Source organism: Phycodurus eques, chromosome 14, assembly GCF_024500275.1.
Source record: "Phycodurus eques isolate BA_2022a chromosome 14, UOR_Pequ_1.1, whole genome shotgun sequence".
In the NCBI taxonomy this organism is placed as follows: Eukaryota; Metazoa; Chordata; class Actinopteri; order Syngnathiformes; family Syngnathidae; genus Phycodurus; species Phycodurus eques.
The window spans coordinates 23,792,715-23,815,636 of NC_084538.1; the positions used below are offsets into that span (position 1 = coordinate 23,792,715).

Genomic DNA, 22,922 nt, shown 5'->3' on the forward strand with positions numbered 1-22,922 from the left:
GATCCCAACAGGACAACAACTTTCTTTTTATCTTTTTCCGCCTGTTTTTGTGCATCCTTTTTCTTCAACGAAACCTGCCTCCGTTTCTCCCGAGACAACTGAGAAAGACCACTCCAGGATGAACCTATACACGGTCGTAAGTACAGCACTGCAATCATTGCCAGAATGTACAAGATTAGTGCATTATAATTCTGGGGAAAATACTATCTTCACACAAATCCCAACTTTGTTCTCTCGCTATATCTCAACTCATTCCACGCGCACATTTTTATTCCAACCACACATGATGTCCTCAACCCCTTTTCCTATGCCTAGTTTCTTTCTACTACCATTATTTGTATGTCCTTTATGGAGTTAGTGTCAAGGCTGCTGTTTCAACACCCTGAGTCCAGCCCGTGTGTGTGTGTGTGTGTGTGTGTGTGTGTGTGTGTGAGTCGCTGTTTTTGAACTGTACGAGAGCGGCTCCAACTACCAGAGACAAATTCCTTGTGTGTTTTTGGACATACTTGGCAAATAAAGATGATTCTGATTCTTCGTCTTTGTCCCCAGTCTGCCATCTGCCCTTCCTCCCTGCAAACCAGTGCTCACCTCTTGTGGTCCACCGACAACACGGACTCCTACCCTGCCAGAGCAGTCCTCGTTGGAACCCTGCTAATCCCGGATTTAGTTCTCAGAGTTCTTTTGTTCGTTTCCAAGCTGCAATAAACCTTTATTCACAAACTCACCTCCCTGTCCTCTCTGCATCTGGGTCCAACTTTCAACTTGAATCCTGACAGTTAGGACCCCCTGCATTGTTTCCCCATTGTTTCTTAGATAGAATAAAATTTTCTATAAAATTCCACTTCTTGTTGTGCTTTGAGTTTCATAGTGAAGCCGCTGCAATCAAGAACTCGTATTTCATAAATGTAGCAGCCTTCTAGATAACAGAGACAGATTGAGGTTTTTCATCACTTTTCCTAAAATTTACACATAAGAAGAGACGCGGTGCCCCTTTTTGAGACAAAGATAGGTTGATTATAATGTTAAACGTAAATCGAACCCAGAAGTAAACTGGGCGTTTACCTCCGGCGTACTCTTTGCCCAAAATTGATTACGTTTTTATCCAAAACCAATATATGCTACATATTAGTGCCTGGTGTGACTCAAAACACAAACATTCACGATATTTTCAATAAAATCTAGCCAGTATCCGCCATTTTGGATGGGGCATGTTATGGCCCTTTCAGGCGTTATCTATGTGTGAGCGCCGCTTCGGTACCATTGCGACACAGAGTTCCGAGCACTTCTGAAGTTGAGAAACTAAGATTAGCCTTCTCAGTAAAACTGGAATCAATTTGTTGTATTATCATGTTAATTGGATATCCGTTGTTTTGTGGATTGTATGCATTTGTTGTGTGGTAGGGTTTGCGATACGACTTATTTGTTAAAAGGCCTTTGAGGTTTTCCCTGATGTGCCACGAAGACCTGAACGTGCAGATAATCATCCAGCCCCACGTCACTTCTTGGATTAGCTACCCAAGCAGAAAAAAAAAACAATTTCGGTTTTGGGGAATTTATTTTGAGCTCCGCCGCGCAAATAGAAGATTCGGGAACCGATTAGTCATGAATGAACGTATTCCACGCCGAAAATCCCTGTCGTGTGTTTGAAATGAGCTCCAAACTAGAGTGTTAACCTTTTGTATGTGTTAAAACACGTGGCGTCTGTTTTGTTTTGTATGTTTCGCGGCTCCTATAAGGACGCCATTTTGTCGTTTCCTTCTTCGTGGCGTGGAACCATTGTGTATGCTTCGTATTGTGCTCGAGTGCCCCCTCGTGGACATTCAGGCCATTACGCAGCTTGTTGGAGGGGGGCGGGGGGGGGGGGGGGGGGGTCATTGTGAGGTCGCCCCTTGTGCTTGCTTCTTTGTGGCTGTGAATTGTGCTTGCTGCAGTCCAGTCCTCGGGCGCCACCCCATGGATGTTTGTGTCATTATGTAACCTGCTAAGGCTCCATGTTCAATCGTTGGTCGTTACTTTTGAAGTAATATACGTGTTTTTGTCTGTAGCACCGCCGACTGCTTTTCTGCTAGTTTAAACTCCCACTGTGTGCCAAACTCCATGGCTCCGCCTTATAGCCGAGCATTCCACGTTACCTAGCAACCGCTAGCCCCGCTAGCATAGCTAGTATACCCACGTCTACCCGCGATCGATTGCGTTTATTAATTTAAACGTTTCTGTTTTCGCTCGTTTTGCTTAAAAACTCCATCGCTAAACGATAATGCCACCTTCCGTCCGCAAACGTTCCCTACACCATGTAACATGAGATAACTGCAACACGTTAATAGCTTAAATATGAGTACTTAACTGATTCACTCACAAGTGGAGTTAATTAATTAACTGCTTGGTTATTTTGAATCACTTTGGGCTTTCTTTTAAATTTGATTTGATTTTTTTTTTTGGTTTAATTTTTAAATTTTACATTTTTCTTTCCCCCCCCAAAAAATAATTGTTTTGTGGAATTTTTGTTTTGTTTTGCCTTTTCTTCTCTCCCATAGCCAACATCATTGTAAGCCATACAAGCAATTAATTAATTCACATGCCTAATTTTAAAGTAAAAAGTTAAAGTATATTTAACTTTTTATCAAAATAAAATAAAAGTTCTCTGAATTGACTAAATTCCAAATTGCTTTCACAAATTGAATTGACTTGACCATCACACACAGTTAAGGCTTCGCTATGCAGAAAAGGACCAACACAAAGCTATCGGATCACAATATTTTTGGTGTGAGCTGCCAACACAATGTCTCGCACCAAAACTTTGAACATTTGCCGGCAAAAACGGACTCCCGGTCCTGTTCGCCCGAGTGCGACAAGCCCGAAGGGCACAGGCGACCCATTGCGTCAAATAAACATTAACAGTCACCAAATTACTCCAGCAACTTGACAAACAAAAGACACAAGAAGCCATTTCGCCATCTTCTGGGAAATCTAACAGTTAATAACGTCGAACAATTTTACTTGACAACCACACTTGAACGTACGTTCCAATATGACGGACTCGTGGACACTGCAGCAGACATCACAGTCATGTCCGAGGACGTGTTTGACTTACTCTGTGACAAATTACAGGAGGAGACTCGGACACTTAACCTCCAACACTGTGAAATAACAATTCACCCCTTTGCCTTAGCGAACAGCCAATTAAACTCGCTTGTGTCATTACATTGGATAATTGTGTCATGTTCCATAATTCATCCTGTGTTTGTGTCACCTGTCAAGTCAGTACCTTTGCTTATTGGACAAGATCTGCTAAGTCGTTTCATGCCATTGATTGACTATACTAGGCGCGAGATTTGGTCACAGGTCCGGAGAGCCCTGCGAATGTCAAAAGCACCAGAAAACCACCCAGTGCTACGCCCTGGCAGCGCATCAAGCCTCCTTGATGCGCTGCCTCTACCAAAACCGCAGCCAGATGACATCTCTACAAAAGGGGGGTCCACACCGGTCATGCCGACAATATTCACCAGTGGTCGCTCTCATGACACTGGCTCTTCCCTCAACATTTTGGGACCACAAGACTTTGTGGCGAGAAGCAGAATTGCGCCCTCTGAGTCACATATTGCGGGTCGTCCCAAAGCATTGGTCCACTTATTCAGATGTCACGGTAACCTTAATTGTGTCTTTGCTACTTAGTTGGGCCGCTTCTTCAGTGGTCGCTAAGTCAGTTTGCTTCTTTCATTACTTGTACAGATTTATTGCTGCAACAGCAAATGTGGGTTTCGCCTCTCCTCAGAGACCTCAAACTTGACTCACCCATCTTCGTTGGCGTCCCAACCTTACTTTGCATAGTGCACCTCGGTGCCATTTTAGCCAGCCCGCCCACCCTTTCGTTTCTCAGGCATCACCTTAGACTTGACTCGTCTATAACACCTGGAGTACCCGCTTGTGATGGACGTTCCCTCCTGTGCTGGGTCCCAGCTTTTCTCTTCTCCTCTATGTTGTTCGTGATGTCGACGTTGCCTGCTTTTCATTTGATCTTTCTGTGGCGGCCACTCTTTCAATCCTTCCTTCCTGCGCGGTGCGCAAGCTTAACTTTTGTCTCTCCTCGGTGTGGTGGCAACTCATTATTGCATTATTGTGGGCTTTTGTTATTGTGCCTCCGTGAAGCGCACTTCACAGCCATTTTTGGCCCCACGTCGCAAAAGGGGGGGTCACACAAGCATCCGCCCACGATGCACCATGCACGAAACGAAGGATGGTCAACATAGTGAGACCGGAACGGTCAAGCAGGCCTAACTTCCGTGACAGCATCCTCGCTACGCCAAGAACTACACTAAGGCCACCAACGCAGATGCTCAACCAAGGCACCAACAAAACCGAACGCGCTGCTCCGCCGCAAACCGATAACAAAACGACCGAAATAAAACGCATCCACAGTGCCCCCACCGGTGACCCTTGTAACCTTACTTCTATTGAGAGACGACTTCGGGAATTCCAGTCCAAAATCCCCACCACACGACAACACATGGCTAACGAAGTCACCAATTCCTGGTCACTGAGCAACACGCTCAGGATAGCCATTTTAGTTCTCAATGTTTGCTGTGTAGCTTTAAACTCAACTAGACAGAGCATAAGCAAACTACTGTCGGTGGTCTGAACTGAATACGCTCACACACAGATTGATAACATGTTGATTAACAACAGGCTATATGAAATTGCTCCTCTTTGAGACAACTAAGCAATAGATAAAATTCTCCCACATTTGGGATCCCTCAGCTTCATTAAAATTATTCAGTACGGCCCTGACAGGCCCCACTAGTCCGGCCCACCACAGGTTTTTTCTTACAAGGTCCACAGCTCTGCATGTCAATCCTGAGTTCCGAGGAAAAACCTTCATTTTCGCTCGCTCAATCAGCGACGCCCTCAAAGATGCCATTTTGCATATTGAGGATGTCACTCAGTACCACGCAGTTACAACAGCCAAATTGTGATTCCTGTTTTTCAAATAGCACAAATTTGAATTTGACCCCAAAATGCCTGAACAAATTAAACTTGAAGGAACTCAGGAAATTGACATGACCAACGTTAAGACACCAGAACCCCTGTTTGCGTATTCCCAGTCCGCTACAGACTTTAACTTAGTGGCCCAAACCATCCTTGGTCACCACCTCATTTTCAGCTTGAAGAAAACCTGCTCGACCAAAAGACCCAGAAGCTGCAAGCACTGCTTAGAACAGCATTCCAATGCTTGCCTGAGGTCTTCCGTAGGAAAGGAAAAGCTGAACCCGAAATTGACCCAACTCAAACTGTGGTGGAGGAGGCCCCCCCCCTCCGCCCGACCTGTGTCTCGCACCTCCTCGCTTCCTCTTATACTTAGGCTTAGGTTTCTCTCCTGTGTCGAGACTAGAACCCTGCCTTTCACCTCTTCTTTTTGTTTACTATTTGAGTTCACACCTATCCATCCATCCATTTTCCTCCGCTTATCCGAGTTCAGGTCACGGGGGCAGTAGCTTTAGCTGGGAAGCCCACACTTCCCTCTCCCTAGCCACTTCATCCAGCTCTTCTGGGGGCATCCCGAGGCGTTCCCGGGTCAGCCGGGAGACATAGTTTCTCCGGCGTGTCCTGGGTCGTCCGCGCCTATAAATTCTGTCCATAAAAGAACAAAACAGAATTGTTGAAAAAAATAGGGCAGCCTTGGCGGAGTCCAACCCTGACTGGAAACGAGTCCGACTTACTGTGCGGAAGAAACTCTGACACTGGGCATACGGGGACCGAACAGCCCATATCAGGGGGTTCGGTAACCCATACTCCCGAAGCACCCCCCTACAGGACTCCAGGTGTAGAGCTGGTTCACTGTTCCACAGCCAGGACGAAAACCACACTGCTCCTCCTGAATCTGAGATTCAACTTCCCGACGGACCCTTCTCTCCGGCACCCCTGAGTAGACCTTACCAGGTAGGCTGAGGAGTGTCTCCCCACTGACTCAGAACATCCTGAGTCGAGGTCAACAGTGGTCCATCCCCACAATACACAGTGTTGCTGGTGCACTGCTTCCCCCTCCTGAGATGCCGGATGGTGGACCAGAGTTTCCTCGAAGCCATCTGGAAGTCGTTCTCCATGGCCTTACCGAACTTCTCCCATGCCCAAGTTTTTGCCTCAGCGACCATCAAAGCTCCATTCCGCTTGGCCACCCGGTACCCATCAGCTGCCTCAAGAGTCCCACAGGCCAAAAAGGCCCGATAGGAGTCCTTCCTCAGCTTGACGGCATCCCTCACCACTGGTGTCCATCAACAGGTTCGGGGATTGCCGCCACGACAGGCACCGACCACCTTACGGCCGCAGCTCTAGTCGGCTGCGTCAGCAAAGGAGGCGTGGAACATGGTCCACTCAGACTCAATGTCCACCCCCATCCCCTAGGACGTGGGTGAAGTTCTGCCGGAGGTGGGAGTTGAAACTCCTTCTGACAGGGGATTCTGCCAGACGTTCCCAGCAGACCCTCCCAATACGTTTGGGCCTGCCAGGTCGGACTGGCATCTTCCCCCACCATCGGAGCCAACTCACCACCAGGTGGTGATCAGTTGACAGCTTCACCCCTCTCTTCACCATAGTCTCCAAGACATGCGGCCGCAAGTCCGATAACATGACCACAAAGTCGATCATTGAACTGCGACCTAGGGTGTCCTGGTGCCAAGTGCATGTATGGACACCCTTATGCTTGAACATGGTGTTTGTTAAGGATAATCCATGAGGAGCACAGAAGTCCAAGCACCCACTCCAACTTCTGTTTGGTGTCTAGGCACAAACAGCAGTCAGGACTCCCCCCCACCCAAAGACGGAGGGAGGCTACCCTCACGTCCACCTGGGGGGAACCCCAATGTACACCGAGCCGGGGGGCAATAAGTATACCCACACCTGCTCGGCGCAGCTCACCGTGGGCAAATCCAGAGTGGAAGAGAGTACAACCCCTGTCAAGAGGACTGGTACCAGAGTCCAACCCGTGTGTGGATGTGAGCCTGACTATATCTTGCTGAAACTTCTCAAACTCACACACCAGGTCAGGCTCCTTCCCTGCCGGAGAGGTGACATTCCACATCCCTAGAGCTAGCTTCTGTAGCCGGGGATTGGATCGCCAAGGTCCCTGCCTTCGGCCAACGCCCAGCTCACATTGCACCCGACCCCTATGGCCCCTACCACAGGTGGTTAGCCCAGGGCAAGGGGGGCCCACGTTAACCTTTCGGGGTCTGCCTGGCCGGGCTCCATGGGTGCAGGCCTGGCCACTGGGTGCTCACCTTCGAGCCCCACCTCCAGGCCTGGCTCCAGAGGGGGGCCTCCGGCCAAGGGGTCATGACCGTGTCAGGCTGAAAGTGTGAAGATTGGTTTTCGCCTAATTAGCTGCCTTTGAAATGGATTCCGATAGCAGTGTTGCAAGTCTACTGGGCACTGCCCCTCTAATAATGCCAGTGTAACACCTGCGTCTGGCGCGGTGTTAAAGAATTTTAAACAATGGCAGCATAATCAATTAGCCCAGTAGGCTCGCGACACAGTTGAATGTTGTAATGGAAGATAAACTGGGTTTGTCATGAACTGTTTTGGTCACCAGCCTCTGTGGCCACCAGACACAATTTTCGAATGTAAGTTTTCCCCATCCAAGTGCATCAGTGAACTGGGGTCTTTGGTGCTGTGCAAACTTTCTCATTCGTCAATGGGGTGGTGTGTGTGTGTGGGGGGGGGGGGGGGGGGGGGGGTCTTGTTGGGGTGGGGTGCGAGGTCAAGATTTCGCTGCTGAGTGAAGCCCCACATCCGAAATTCACCACCCACCACTGGCTTTACTGATTTTCATTGTTCCCGTGACAATAAAGTTCTATTCTATTCTATTGTGTTGCATTGCATAGTGACGTTATGTCAAGCTGGGTGACAATTTGGCGCCAGTTTATGTCACTGTCCAGTCTTGTTTTTGACGGATTTGGTCAATCCCATGAGCCGCCTGAGTCGTCATGGTAATGAAAGTCATGCTCGTGTTGGCACGAACTGCAGTTGAGGGGGACAAATTTTCAGTGGCTCATTTACATAAGAAAGTATTGACCCCGAAAAACAGGCTGATTTCAAGCAGCGTCTAACATACCTAATGTTATATTTACAAGTTAGACTGAAGAAGTCAGTCACCTACCAATCACTCATCTCAAACCACGTAAGCGATGTGACCTACACTGTTTCACGCTTTCATTTTTTTTCACATTGCATTTCAGGTGGGTATTTGTTTATGAAAAGGCTTACCAAGTGAGGGACACAGCAATTGAATCTTCAGTGATGACAAAAGTAAAAGGTTTTGGAGTCCACAATGACAAAGTCATGGATGTTGCAGACTATGTCACTCCAACACAGGTATGAAAAATTATATTGCTGACATTCTGTGGCATACTATACGTTGGTGATGTTCTTGTTTATTTGTTTAGGGAGCTTCTGTCTTCTGCATCATTACCAAATTGATCACAACGGAAAACCAAGTCCAAGGCCACTGTCCAGAGGTCAGCCCCTGTCAATATCATGATTGCAAAAAAACAACATTGATTGAGCACTATTTAATCATGCTTCAAGCAACAGTTTTTCACCCTTTGCACCAATCAAAATGTGTCGAGCAGGGCACCCACACACACTCCTTGACGGATTAGGTCATGATCTGTTTTTGTAATCAGGGTTGATGTTATAAAGCGAAGGAACCTTAATTTTATAATCACCTATTACTCTCGAGGTTTCATGCATGTTCGTTTTCGTGGAAGAACTAGAATTATAACAACGTGTTAAAAGTCAACCAATATATTCCTGACAGAGGAGTCTATACATTTTACAGAGCTCTGGGTCAGCAGCTACGCTTATCCTAGCCTGAGCAGAGACAGCGCAGACTGAACAAAGCTATCTGTTCTTGCCCCCGACTTATACAATGTTTGAAAGAGAAAGTATGGAATCGCTGTCGTCTGATTGGTCCATGGTCCCATCTGCTGGCCATGTGAGTTCGCATCATTCATCCTGGCTGGAGCCTACATACCGCCTCAAGCTAACACGAACGCCGCACCGCTAACGCTCGCCGAACAAGTCAACGAAATTGAAAAAAACCACCCGGACTCACCCCTCATTATTCCTGGGGACTTTAACAAAGCTAAACTCAACCACGAACTCCCTAAATACAAGCAGCACATCGACTGTCCTACCAGGGAAAATAATACTTTAGACCACTGCTACACTACAGTAAAAAACGCATACCGTGCTATACCTCGTGCAGCCCTGGGCTGGTCTGATCACTGCTTAATTCACATAATACCGATGTACAGGCAAGAACTTAAATGCGCGAAAGCCTACAGTGAAAACAGTGAAAACGTGGACCAATGAAGCCAAGATGGAACTTCAAAGCTGTTTCGACTGCACAGACTGGAGTGTCTTTGAAAATTCAGCTGGCAGCCTGGATGAATATACGGACACTCTCACATCCTATATCAGTTTCTGTGAAGAGGTTTGTGTACCAACAAAATAATTTCGCACATTCAACAACAACAAGCCGTGGTTCACTGCTAAACTTAAGCAGCTTCGCCAAGCTAAGGAGGACGCATATCAGAGCGGGGACAGGGCCTTGTATAATCGAGCTAGAAACCAGCTGACGAAAGAAATTAACATTGCAAAGAGGAACTATGCAGCAAAGTTGGAAAAACAGTTTAGCGCAAACGACTCTGAATCAGTCTGGCCTGCATTCCAATTGCTGACCAATAACAAGCGACGATCCCCCCCAAGCTGAGAACAATAGCACACTAGCCAACGACTTGCATATCTTCTACTGCAGATTTGAAAAGGACACTTTCACACCACACACCCACCCGGCCGGCCGCACCCGCGAACACAATCACACACCTGACTTCTGCGTTAACCATCCATGAACAGGATGTGAGACGCATCTTCAAACAACAAAAGATTAACAAAGCGGCAGGCCCGGACCATGTGTCCCCATCCTGCCTCAAAGTCTGCGCGGACCAGCTCGCTCCAGTCTTCACTCAGATCTTCAATAGATCTCTGGAACTGTGCAAAGTTCCATCCTGTTTCAAACGCTCCACCATCATTCCAGTCCCCAAGAAACTTGCAATCTCGGGTCTGAATGACTACAGGCCTGTCGCTTTGACATCTGTGGTCATGAAGTCCTATGAACGTCTCGTGCTGGACCACCTCGAGAGTGTCACAGGTCCCCTGCTGGATCCCTTGCAGTTTTCCTACCAAGCAAACAGGTCTGCGGATGATGCAGTCAACATGGGACTGCACTTCATCCTAGAACACCTCGACAGTGCAGGGACCTACGCGAGGATCCTCTTCGTGGACTCCAGCTCAGCGTTCAACACCATCATCCCTGAACTCTTTTCATCCGAAGCTTCTCCAGCTCAGCGTCTCACCTGCCATCTGCCAGTGGATTTACAGCTTTCTGACGGGCAGGACACAGCAGGTCAGGCTGGGGGAGGCCACCTCATCCACATGCAGCATCAGCACTGGGACGCCCCAAGGTTGTGTCCTCTCTCCGCTGCTCTTCTCTCGCTACACGAATGACTGCACCTCAGCGAACCTGACTGTCAAACTCCTGAAGTTTGCAGATGACACCACTGTCATTGGCCTCATCAAGGACGGTGACGAGTCTGCATATCGACAGGAAGTGGAGCGGCTGGAGCTGTGGTCGGGCCGACACAACCTGGAGCTGAACACGCTCAAGACTGTAGAGATGATCGTGGACTTCAGGAGGCATCCTTCGCCACAGCTGCCCCTCGCGTTGTCCAGCTGCCTTGTGTCAACCGTCGAGACCTTCAAGTTCCTGGGAATTACAATCTCTCAGCACCTGAAGTGGGCGACCAACATCAACTCCGTCCTCAAAAAGGCCCAGCAGCGGATGTACTTCCTGCGGCTTCTGAGAAAGCACGGCCTGCCACCCGAGCTGCTGAGACAGTTCTACACAGCGGTCATCGAATCAGTCCTGTGTTCTTCCATCACAGTCTGGTTTGGTGCTGCTACAAAAAAGGACAAACTCCGACTGCAACGGACAATAAAAACTGCTGAAAGGATTATCGGTACCCCCCCTACCCACCATTGAGGACTTGTACGCTGCCAGAACTAAGACAAGGGCGTGCAAAATCCTCTCGGACCCTCCGCACCCCGGTCACCAGCTCTTCCAGCTCCTTCCCTCAGGTAGGCGCTACCGATCAATGCAAACTAGAACTAGTAGACATTCCAACAGCTTCTTCCCTCTTGCGATCAACTTCTTAAACACCTAACACCTAACATGCTGGCAATTTTTTGACTTGAGTTCATTGTCACATTTCTGTGGGGCCAATTATGTATTACTCGTGCGCTCACTGTAGTTGTCTTGCCATGCTGCACTATTTGCATATACTGGCCACTCATGCCAGAGTAGCATCTGCTCCATTTGCACACTGATTGAGGAGTATCCGTAACATTTGCACGACCAACATTGTCCCAGATTATCGCACTACTCGTCACTTTAAACCGCATACACTCCTTGAAGTCTCAGCGCCCTTTGCACAATGGTTATTGCACCGGACTATTGCAATATTAGTCATTCTAACTGCTCTAAGTGCTAGAGGACTCTGCATCTTTTTGCACAATTGTTTTTTGTCAATGTCTTTATGTCTCCAAAGTGTTCTGTAAATTGACTGTCTCTTGTAGTAGAGCGACTCCAACTACCGGAGACAAATTCCTTGTGTGTTTTGGACATACTTGGCAAATAAAGATGATTCTGATTCTGATTCTGATTCTGACGTCATCATTGCTCTGCAGAATGATGGCCATTTTCCGCTGGCTCCAGACTCCGTCTCCAGACCCCATCCCACAGTCTTGCATCTCATGTTTACAGTGGCTCCCCGCAGCCATTGTCTTCCTCGACATCTGGTCTCTGCTGGATCAGTATCCACCCTGCTGGGAGCTTTCATGCATCACACCCCCACATCCTTATCAGATTTACATGTTATCTTCCCTGCAATAAACTCCCTTGGTCACCCCCAGACTTTTCACACCGTGAAACTTTATATCACCTTCAAAAGATAACTGGAAGCTCCCCACACTTTGTACCAAACATGGCAATTTGAGGTAACAGTTAAAAGGGGACAGAACTCTAGGACAAGTTGTTCATCCATTGAAAAGGCAGACTGGTTGGCTGAATTCCAGCATGGTGTACAAACTTGGTTATACGATTCTGATTATTTGATTGATACAAAATTTGACTTATTTCTTGGTGTGATCTTTGACTCGTTCCTCGAGCTTATCAACAAAAGAACCGAAGAAACTACAATACCGATTAAGATTTGACATCATGCCCTGTGGTCCATTACCAAATGAGAATTGATGATATGGTAACAGTTGATATGTGAACATACAGCAAGATGCAACATGAGTAGCACAACCGTGATGGCCGCCCAATAAGGATTTTACATCATGACCTTTGGATGGGTACAATTTGAAATCAGTATTATAAAAATCCTAACATGCTCACAATTGGAAAGCTGGAATATGGCAAGATAGCAAATCCGAGTACAGAAACCCATAGGATGTTTGAGATAAGGATGTTTCCATCCATCCATTCGCTTTACCATTTATCCTCATTAAGGTCACGGGTGTGTTGCAGGCTATCCCAGCTGACTTTGGGCGAGAGGCAGGATACACCCTGAACTGGTTGCCAGGCAATCACAGATACCTTTTTATACAGGAATAATTTTTCCGTGGAGCAGGCAGTTTGGTATACTCGCTTTGTAGTAAATTATATTGTGATGGATATGTATTGGAAAATGCAGTCAGACGGAGAAAAAATATAAAAAGAGACAAAAAAAAACCTGACACAAAAAGGCTTGAGAACAGCAGTATAAAACTATGACTATTGTAACTCAACGATCAATATAACACTTTAACAAAAACCGCAGCTGTAACAAAGTACTGTTCATAAAAGACAAGACAATTCATCCATCCATCCATCCATAAATTTTCTGCCGCTTATCCGAGGTCGCGCGGGCAGTAGCTTTAGCAGGGACGCCCAGACTTCCCTCTCCCCAGCCACTTCATCCAGCTCTCCCGGGGGGATCCCGAGGTGTTCTAAGGCCAGCCGAAAGACGTAGTCTCTCCAGCGTGTCCTGGGTCGTCCTCAGGGTCTCCTCCCGGTGGGATGTCCTTGGAACACCTCACCGGGGAGGCGTCTGGGAGGCATTCGAATCAGATGCCCCAGCCACTTCATCTGACTCCTCTTGATGTGGAAAAGCAGCGGCTATACTCTGAGATCCTCCCGGATGACCGAGGTTCTCACCCTATCTCTCAGGATGAGCCAGGACACCCTGCGGAGGAAACTAATTTTGGCCGCTTGTATCCGGGATACGGTCAAAGCTCGTGACCATAGGTGAGGGTAGGAACATAGATCGACCGGTAAATTGAGAGCTTTGCATTTCGGCTTAGCTCGTTCTTTACCACAACGGAACGATCACTGCAGACTCTGCACCGATCCGCCTGTCGATGTCCCGTTCCATTCTTCCCTCACTCGTGAACAAGACCCCAAGATACTTGAACTCCTCCACTTGAGGCAGGATCTCATCCCCGACCTGGAGAGGGCACGCCACCCTTTTCCGACTGAAGACCATGGTCTCAGATTTGGAGGTGCTGATTCTCATACCAGCCGCTTCACACTCAGCTGCGAACTGCTCCAGTGAGAGTTGGAGATCACGGCTTGATGAAGCCAACAGAACCACATAATCTGCAAAAAGCAGAGATTTATTACTTAGGCCACCAAACCAGACCCCCTCTACGCCTCGGCTGCGCCTTGAAATTCTGTCCATAAAGGTTATGAACAGAATTGGTGACAAAGGGCAGCCTTGGCTGAGTCCAACCCTCACTGGAAACAATTCCGACTTACTGCCGGATATGCGGACCAAACTGACTCCGGTCGTACAGCGACCGATCAGCCCGTATCAGGGGATTCGGTACCCCACACTCCCGAAGCATCCCCCACAGGACCCCCGAGGGATATGGTTGAACGCCTTCTCCAAGTCCACAAAGCACATGTAGACTGGTTGGGCGAACTCCAATGCACCCTCAAGGACCCTGCCGAGGGTGTAGAGCTGGTCCACTGTTCCACGGCCAGGATGAAAACCACACTGCTACTCCTGAATCTGGGATTTGACTTCCCGACGGACGCTCCTCTCCAGCACCCCTGAATAGACCTTACCAGGGAGGCTGAGGAGTGTGATCCCTCTGTAGTTGGAACACACCCTCCGGTCCCCCTTCATAGAAAGGGTTACCACCACCCCAGTCTGCCAATCCAGAGGCACTGTCCCCGATGTCCATGCGATGTTGCAGAGTCGACCAGGACAGCCCCACAACATCCAGACTCTGGGCGAATCTCATCCACCCCTGGGGCCTTGCCATCGAGGAGCTTTTTAACCACCTCGGTGACCTCAACCCCAGAGATAGGAGAGCCCGTCTCAGAGAACCCAGACTCTGCTTCCTCATGCGAAGGCGTGTCGGTGGAATTGAGGAGGTCTTCGAAGTATTCTCCCCACCCGCTCACAACGTCCCGAGTCGCGGTCAGCAGCGCCCCATCCCCACTATACACAGGGTTGATGGTGCACTGCTCCCCCCTCCTGAGACGCCGGATGGTGGACCAGAATTTTTGCAAAGCTGTCCGGAAGTCTTTCTCCATGGCCTCACTGAACTCCTCCCATACCCGAGTTTTTGCTTCAGTGACCACCAAAGCTGCATTCTGCTTGGCCAGCCGGTGCCCATCAGCTGCTTCAGGAGTCCTACAGGCCAAAAAGGCCCGATAGGGCTCCTTCTTCACCTTGACGGCATCCCTCACCGTTGGTGTTCACCAACGGGTTCGGGGATTGCCGCCACGACAGGCACAGACCACCTTACGGCCACAGTTCCGGTCGGCCGCCTCAGCAATGGAGGCACGGATCATGGTCCACTCGAACTCGATGTCCCCCGCCTCCCCCGCTCTGTCGGAGGTGGGAGTTGAAACCTCTTCTGACAGGGGATTCTGCCAGACGTTTCCAGCAGACCCTCACAATACGTTTAGGCCTGCCACGTCAGACCGGCATCTTCCCCAACCATCAGAGCCAACTCAACACCAAGTTGTGATCAGTTGACAGCTCCGCCTCTCTCTTCACCCGAGTGTCCAACCGACCACAAAGTCGTTCATCGAACTGTGACTTAGGGTATCCTGGTGCCAAATGCATGTGTGGACACCCTTATGCTTGAACATGGTGTTCGTTATGGACAATCCGTGACGAGCAAAGAAGTCCAATAACAGAACACCGCTCCGGTTCTGATCGGGGGGGCCATTCCTTCCAATCACGCACTTCCAGGTCTCACTGTCATTGCCCTCGTGAGCATTGAAGTCCCCCAGCAGAACGATAGAATCCCCAGCGGGAACGCTCTCCAGCACCCCCTCCAAGGACTCCAAAAAGGGTGGGTACTCTGAACTGCTGTTTTGTGCATAGGCACAAACAACAGTCAGGACCCGTCCCCCCCATCCGAAGGTGGAGGGAGGCTACCCTCCCGTCCATCGGGGTGAACCCCAATGTACCGGCGCCGAGCCAGTGGGCAATCAGTATTCCCACACCTGCTCGGCACCTCTCACCGTGGGCAACTCCAGAGTGGAAGAGAGTCCAACCCCTCTCGAGAGGACTTGTACCAGAGCCCAAGCTGTGTGGGGAGGCAAGTCTATGAGATTGGTAGAATGAGGCTGTACTGAATGCATATAGCTGGGGATTCCTGTTCTCGTTAATTTAAACCCAAATATGCACTAATGTGTACTTTTAGTGGACCGCAATGTTGGACTGTTTGAGGCAGGTGGGTCAAGCTTCCGAGTGTTAGGCCGGCCCGGTCCGCACCGGGAACAGGTGGATTTGGGGGGAAAGGAAGAAGATTCGTTCGGAATTTTCCCGGTTTGCATTGTCCCACGCCCATCCTCTTTAATTCCTCTACCGAATGTTTAAAATGTTATGTGATTGTTGAGACCACTATTATTTTCAATGTGGCATTTGGGTGGTATGGAGTGAAACATTTCATCTGGTTCAGTTGTCAACAGATTCTAAATCAGACGTTCAAGTTTTCAGAAATACAGTCACGAGTGGCGTTCATGTAAAGTTCTTAAAATATTAACTCCCAGCCAAGTCCCGTACAGACTGTGTTTCCTGAACCCGCGTCTGTAGTGCCGTTCCATCGCCTGTGGGTGTTGCTGTTGCCCTGTTCAAACTCCCAGCTTTACTGGCCAAGTGGCGCATTACCCAGCAGGGTGGAGGTGCCTTTGCTGGTGAAATCCCCCGGGCTGGCTGGTAGTGGTAGTTAATTAATTTAGTGTTCTAGTGCAAAATCGGTATCTTTGGTTTCCGCTTTGATGCTCCAGGTGCTGGTAATTCACTTTGCGTCAGCATGCCAAAGCAAATGTCTGTGTCTTGCTTCTGATGATCATGGCTAGTAATTTACTTCGCGTCTGTATGTGAAGTTGTGTCTCACCACGCCGTGGTTGTCTATCTCGGCGGGATGAGTGAGTCTCGCCGGAGACTGGGGTGAGGGTGTCATTTTTCCATGGCATGTACGCTGCAACTGCTACTGTGTTTCCAGCATTATTTTAATTAATAATTATTCATGATTGGTATTATACTTTGGTTTTTGATCTAAATTAGTTTGTTTTGTTTATTTGTTTATATGTGCCCTGCGATTGGCTGGTGACCAGTTCAGGGTGTGCCCCGCCTCTCGCCTGAAGATAGCTGGGATAGGCTCCAGCATGCCCGCGACCCTAGTGAGGATAAGCGGTATAGAAAATGGATGGATGGATGGTTTTTGATCTAATTTATTGAAATTTGTAACTCTCTATGGTCATAAGCTCTCCATTTACCAATCGATCTACATTCCTACCTTCACCTACCTGTATGGTCATGAGCTGTGGGACGTGACCGAAAGAACAAAATCGTGGATACAATCAGCCAAAATGAGTTTCCTCTGTAGGGTGTCTGCGCTCTCCCTTAGAGATAGGGTAAGAACTGCAGTCATCCAAGAGGGACTCCAAGTAGAGCCACTACTCCAAATTGAGAGGAGAGAGATGAGGTGGCTTTGGCATCTGGTTAAGATTCCCTCTGGAGACCTCCCTGATGAGGTGTTCTGGCCATGTCTCACTGGGAGGAGGCCTCAGGGATGGCCCAGAACACGCTGGAGGGACTATATCTCCTAGCTGGCTTGGGAATGCCTCGGGAGCTCCCCGAGCTGGACCAAGTGGCTGGGGAGAGGGAAATCTGTGTTGCCCTGCTTAAGCTGCAGCTTCCGCGACCCGACCCCGGATAAGAAGAAGAAAGTGAATGGCTGGATACACTCTTCTGTGGTGGTAGAGAGTAGTAGGGGGTGCATGATCACAATCTAGCCCTCAGGGGTTTAGAAAAAACATTTGTGGCCAATTTTTAATCGATGTTATCTCCCTGTACTTTCTTTTCTTGTCCTTTCTCTGTATATGGATCTACCCACCTCATATTTTGCACATCTTCACTTCTACTATAAGGCACACCACTGGGTTATTGACCTTGCTTCCTCCACTTTGCCTTTGTATTGGATTCATTGTGTTGCTTTTCTACACATATTAGTTACACTAAACATGAAGGGTGCTTGATGGCTTTGAATCTTTTTTAGCGGAAAAACATTCATCTTGTCACATTTTTGCTACAAAGTTAAAGGGGAAAAATACAATGTGACATGGATGTCTAAAAAACATTTGCTGTAACCCAAAGAAATCCATCCATCCATCCATTGTCCTTACCGCTTATCCTCACTAGGGTAGTGGGCTGCTGGAGCCTATCCCAGCTATCTTCGGGCAGGAGGCAGGGTACACCCTGAACCGGTCGCCAGCCAATTGCAGGGCACATAGAAACAAACAACCATTCACACTCACATGTACACCAATGGGCAATTTTGAGTCTTCAATCAACCTACCACGCATGTTTTTGGGATGTGGGAGGAAACCGGAGTTCCCGGAGAAAACTCACCCAGGCACGGGGAGAACATGCAAACTCCACACAGGCGGGGCTGGGATTTGAACCCCGTACCCAGAACTGTCTGGCAGATATGCTAACCAGTCTCTACTTTGCCGGGCCCAAAGAAATCATAGAAGCAAAACCAGCAGCATTTCAATTTAGACTGTGGGAAAAAAAAAAAAAAAAAAATGTAATGCATGTATATTTTTTAAAATTAAAATTATTTATAAAGAACTACAATGAACCCTTACATGGTAACGCCATACAGAAACGTTCAAACCTGAGTCAAACATTTATCTGCATTGATATATTGTTAATTTATACAGCTTTAATAATTTTGGGGAATTGTGTGTTTTTTTTAGAGTGAGGATAAATATATTTGTACCCATGACAGCAACTGCACACGGTTTGTTAACAAGCCAGGAAGTTATGGTGAGTTAATGGTCTCTTTGTACGAGTCTAGTAAAAGCTCAATCTCACAAGTCGTCTATACTTTACATGCAAATGAAAGTGTACAAAACTAAATTGAACAACTGTTTATTCTTTTGCTGCTCAGGAATTCTTACAGGAAGATGTGTTGCTTTCAAAGCCACTATCAAGACCTGTGAAATTAAAGGGTGGTGTCCTGCTGAGATTGATACCATAAAAACGTAAGATCCTGTGACTTACAGTATGTACAGTGTTTGAATTCTTCGCGCACTCGGGAACAAGACACAGATACTTGAACTCCTCCACTTGGGGCTGGATCTCATCCTAGCCTGGAGAGGGCACCCTTTTCTGACTGTTTAAGATTGTCATGAAACCAACATAATCACAATAAAAAGCAGAGACACAATACTGAGCTCACCAAATCGGAACCTTCCACACCTCAGCTGCACCTAGAATTTCCGTCCATAAAGCTACAGAATCTGTGACAAAGAGAAGCCTTGAGCGAGTCCATTCATCACCAGAAACAAATCCAACTTACAGTCAGTAATGCTGAGAAAATTCTGATACTAGCTGTACAGGGACCAAATAGCCTGTATCACAGGGTCCTGTAGCCCATACCGCCAAAGCATCCCCCACAGGACTCCTCAAGAGACATGGTTGAATGCTATCTCCATGCTGCTGTGAACAAAACACACCTAAGGACCCTCTAGGACTCTGTTGAGGGCTGTTAGAGCTTGTCCACAGTTCGACGGCCAGGTAGAAAGCTACACTGCTCCTCCTGAATCTGAAATTTGATTTCCCAATAGACCCTTGTAGCGTATATGGGGGTTAAATAAACATTTAATTAATCTGGAAAAGATCGGTAAACGCCTGCGTTCACTTCCGGGTTAGTCCGATTTACGCTTTAATGTGAAAATCAAACTAATTTGTCTCGTAAAGGAGCACCACGTCACCTTTTAGATGTATAAAACTTCAGGACAAAGTGACGACAAACCTTTTATCAGTCTCGTAATTTGAAGGTTGCTACATGAATTAGATAAGAGGTAACCAGAGGTTGTTTGTCGAACCCAAAGACACACAAATGATACAGGTAGTGAATTTTAAAAGAAAATTTAATGAGTTGTAACATGGGAATCTACAAGGGAACAGGGTGGAATGAGCATGTACCGGCAATGCATAGAGCTGGGGTTCTAGTTCTCGTTAATTTAAACCTGGTAGCGAGTTGTAGCTTCTGGTCAACACCGCAACCCATCCTTCATGCGCTTTAGGCCACAAATCCCATCCGCTACATCTCGGATGAACGGCTTACTGGGACACAGGTAATGGATGTCTTTTGTGAGGATGCACGTGAAAATTTGGCGCCAGATACAGTTTAGGATTACTATCATGATAGGCGACGACCGCAGGAGTACTGACTCGGACATAAGTGTCGCACTGCCAGATGCCAATATTAATTACGTCTTTTAGGCGATAGATGTTGCGGGAGTCGATAATTGGGAGAGTAACAAGGAAGGCTATTTATCAGAACACAAGGTTGACATACAAGACAGTGGAACTCCCGAGAGAAAAAGGAAAGTGAGCTTGGATAGGGCTAATGGAGTTTGCTCGAGCTTTAGAAAGGATGCTTTCGACTAAGCTCAGGGGTACCAAGTATGGAGGAATTCTACCCATTGCTAAGTTGTCTATGGAGGGAGCAATTTCACATAGCCTGTCATTCATCAACCTGTTAGCAGTCTGTGTGTGAGCATAATCTGTTAGGGGCAGCGACAACAGAGTGGTTATGATCTGCCTATTTTGGTTAAGGGTTGCACTGCAAGCGTTGAGAACAAAAAGGGTTTCTGTCAGCGTGTTGTTTAGCGACCAGGAATTGCTTACTTCGTTAGCTATGCTGTGGTGGGGATCTCGGACTGGAAGCCCCGAGGTTGTGTCTCAATAGTACTAAGGGACGACCCAGGACACGCTGGAGAGACTATGTCAGCTGGATGAAGTGGCTGGGGAGAGAGAAGTCTGGGCGTCCCTGCTAAAGCTACTGCCCCCGCGACCTGACCCGGATAAGCGGTAGAAAATGGATGGATGTTTTTGGTTTGCGGCAGCGCTGCGCATTCGGTTTCACCGGTGTCCCGGTCGAGCATCTGCATTGGCGGACTTGGTGTAGTCTTTGGCATAACAAGGAGGCTGTCACGGAGGTTGGACCTGCTTGACCGGTCCGGTCTCCGTGTGTTGACCATCATTCGTTTCATGCTAAGGGTGGGCAGGGGGGATTAAAATGGCACAGAGGACTCGGCGGTGTCATCAGTGAGGGTGTCATCACTTGAAGATGGGCGGCCTGACAGGTCTGGTCCAACACCAGGCACCCATCTGAGAACAGTTCCCATGTTGGTGGTGGTAATGCCTGTTCCACCAGCGCCAACAGCTGAAGATTTTTGTAATCAATTACTGGCTCGAAGCGGTAGAGCAGGTCTTGGCCGGTGAGCAAGGGGACAGATTCAATTGGAAACATGTTGACCGGATGGACTAACGTCATGGGGCTAATTGTCCAGTGGAGCATAGTTAAGGTGTTTAGCTCAGCGTTAGTCACTGAAAATGCACAGATAGTGCGCAGCATTGCAGCTGAAGGTCACGGCCACTGGCTTGTAGCAATGTCAGAAGTTGATTAAACACAGCGTGGGACATAACAGTGTTGTCTGCCTCGGGGTCAATCAGAGCTTCACAGACAAGTTCATGCTCGAGCGTAATGGTTAAATAGAACTTCCGAGAAGTACCTTTAGCGGTTAGTTCACCCAAAAGCTGTCGAAATGGCAGAAAGTTATTCAGTAGCGTAATGTCATGCGAGTCAGGAGCCTCGCCTGGGTCGAGTCGGACGATTAGGACAGCACGAGAGGGGTCTAGGGATTGGTCGTCACCAAGTGGTCCGCTAAAGTTATGGCGAGGTGAGGTTGTTGTGGAGTTGACCGGGGTTACAGAGGCACTTGGCAGGTCATTAGGGGAACAACGGAGGTTGCCTGGTTGACCTATCGTGTCCTCTGTGGCTCTGGTCAGGTCTGGTCCTACTGGTGGGTCCCGCTTTTTGTTTGTGGACAGGCTGCACCTCAAGTAATTCTTCTGCCACGGCACTACGTTCCCTTTGGGAGCTGTTAGTTTGGGAGCCTTTTTCACGGTTGTCACTAGTTGTTTTCGGGTCTCGGTTAGACGAGTCAGATTTAGGCTGGTTGTTGCGTGTAACCTGTTTCGACATGTAAGTGTGGCGCAAAATAGAGTTGCGGTCATTCCATTATTTTGATTTATCATTGGATTGGCGTGGTTACGCGGATCATTGTTGTACGTGGGCCGAGATTGGTTTTTGGATTAAACGACTTCTTTTGATTGTCAGGTTTAACATCGCCAGAATGTTGTGTGTCAGTCGCATGCGTGCTGCACGTAGCTCCCTCTAATTCCATCTGCGGTGGTTCGTTTGTGAAGAAGACTCCAGAGTCTTGTGTTTTAGAGGGAGGGTGTTTTTGTTTTGTGAAACCCTTGGTGGCCAGTTCACGCAGTTGGGCACTGGACAGTGTGTGCAGGCACGCTGCTACTCCCAGCTGGTGTTCGGATTTAGGTTTTCGACAAAGAGTTTTTTGAAATTTTTGTCCTCTTACATATTCGGTCCATTTAAATTTCCAAAGTACGCTTTACGCAACCGGCAGTAATAAGCTTGGGGTGTCTCAAGTCTCCCGTTTAACTGTGAGGGCTGCAGATAAGCCGGTTGCGGCCTCTGGATCATCAAAGTCTTGAGACAATGCTTGGCAGAGGCCCGGGTAATCGGCCGGCACATGAGCTGGTTGTCGTTCAATTATGCTACTTACTTCTCGGCTAGACGTAACTTTAATAAGGTACAATCTGTCGTCAGTAGTAGCGGAAGGGAATCATTTAAGTGAAATTCGAGGTCTCTAAGGTATGCGGTTGTGTCGTGTGACCTGTTTGGCTTAGGTGCAAACCTCGGAAGGTTGCGCGCAACTTTGTCTAAATCTTATATTAGAGTTATACCTGGAGCGGCGCTCGGTAGAGGAAGAGTCAGGTGTGAGTCAAAAAGGTAAGCTGTGACTTGTGGGGCCGCCACCCATGAGGAGGTCGCACGGCGCCACCTGAAGGTGGGTTCTGGCCCAAAGGTTGGAGTTTTGTCGGGCCCTGTGACACTTCTGGCGAGGGAGGGCCCCCGGCTGTCTGTAGCAGGGGCCGGAGCGATTGGATGAGTCAGAGAATCAGCGGACAATGGCAGTGAAGGCTCCACCCAGTGATGGATAAGTACGTCCAGTCTATGGCGGGGTTATGTTTTTTGAGCCAGGGAATTCCGAGGACTAATTAATGGGGTTTCTGGGGAAGGGATGACAAAAAGAGAGCTGTTCTCATGGTGATTTCCAGAAATCAGCAAGGTGAACAGCACTGTTTGGTTGTGACAGGTGAGCTAAGTCGGTTATTCAGGGCTGTGACTTTCTTGGG

At 48.1% G+C, this 22,922-nt stretch overlaps 1 protein-coding gene across 1 annotated transcript in view; it reads left to right on the forward strand.

The window, feature by feature from the left end:
- Positions 1-22,922, forward strand: part of LOC133413057 (P2X purinoceptor 3-like) — a 75,619-nt gene that overhangs the window by 9,505 nt on the left and 43,192 nt on the right. Inside the window, exons 2-5 of the mRNA XM_061696944.1 lie at positions 8,226-8,361; positions 8,433-8,504; positions 18,383-18,452; positions 18,577-18,670. Coding sequence (XP_061552928.1) covers positions 8,226-8,361; positions 8,433-8,504; positions 18,383-18,452; positions 18,577-18,670 — 372 coding nt within the window. The remainder of the gene's footprint in view (positions 1-8,225; positions 8,362-8,432; positions 8,505-18,382; positions 18,453-18,576; positions 18,671-22,922) is intronic.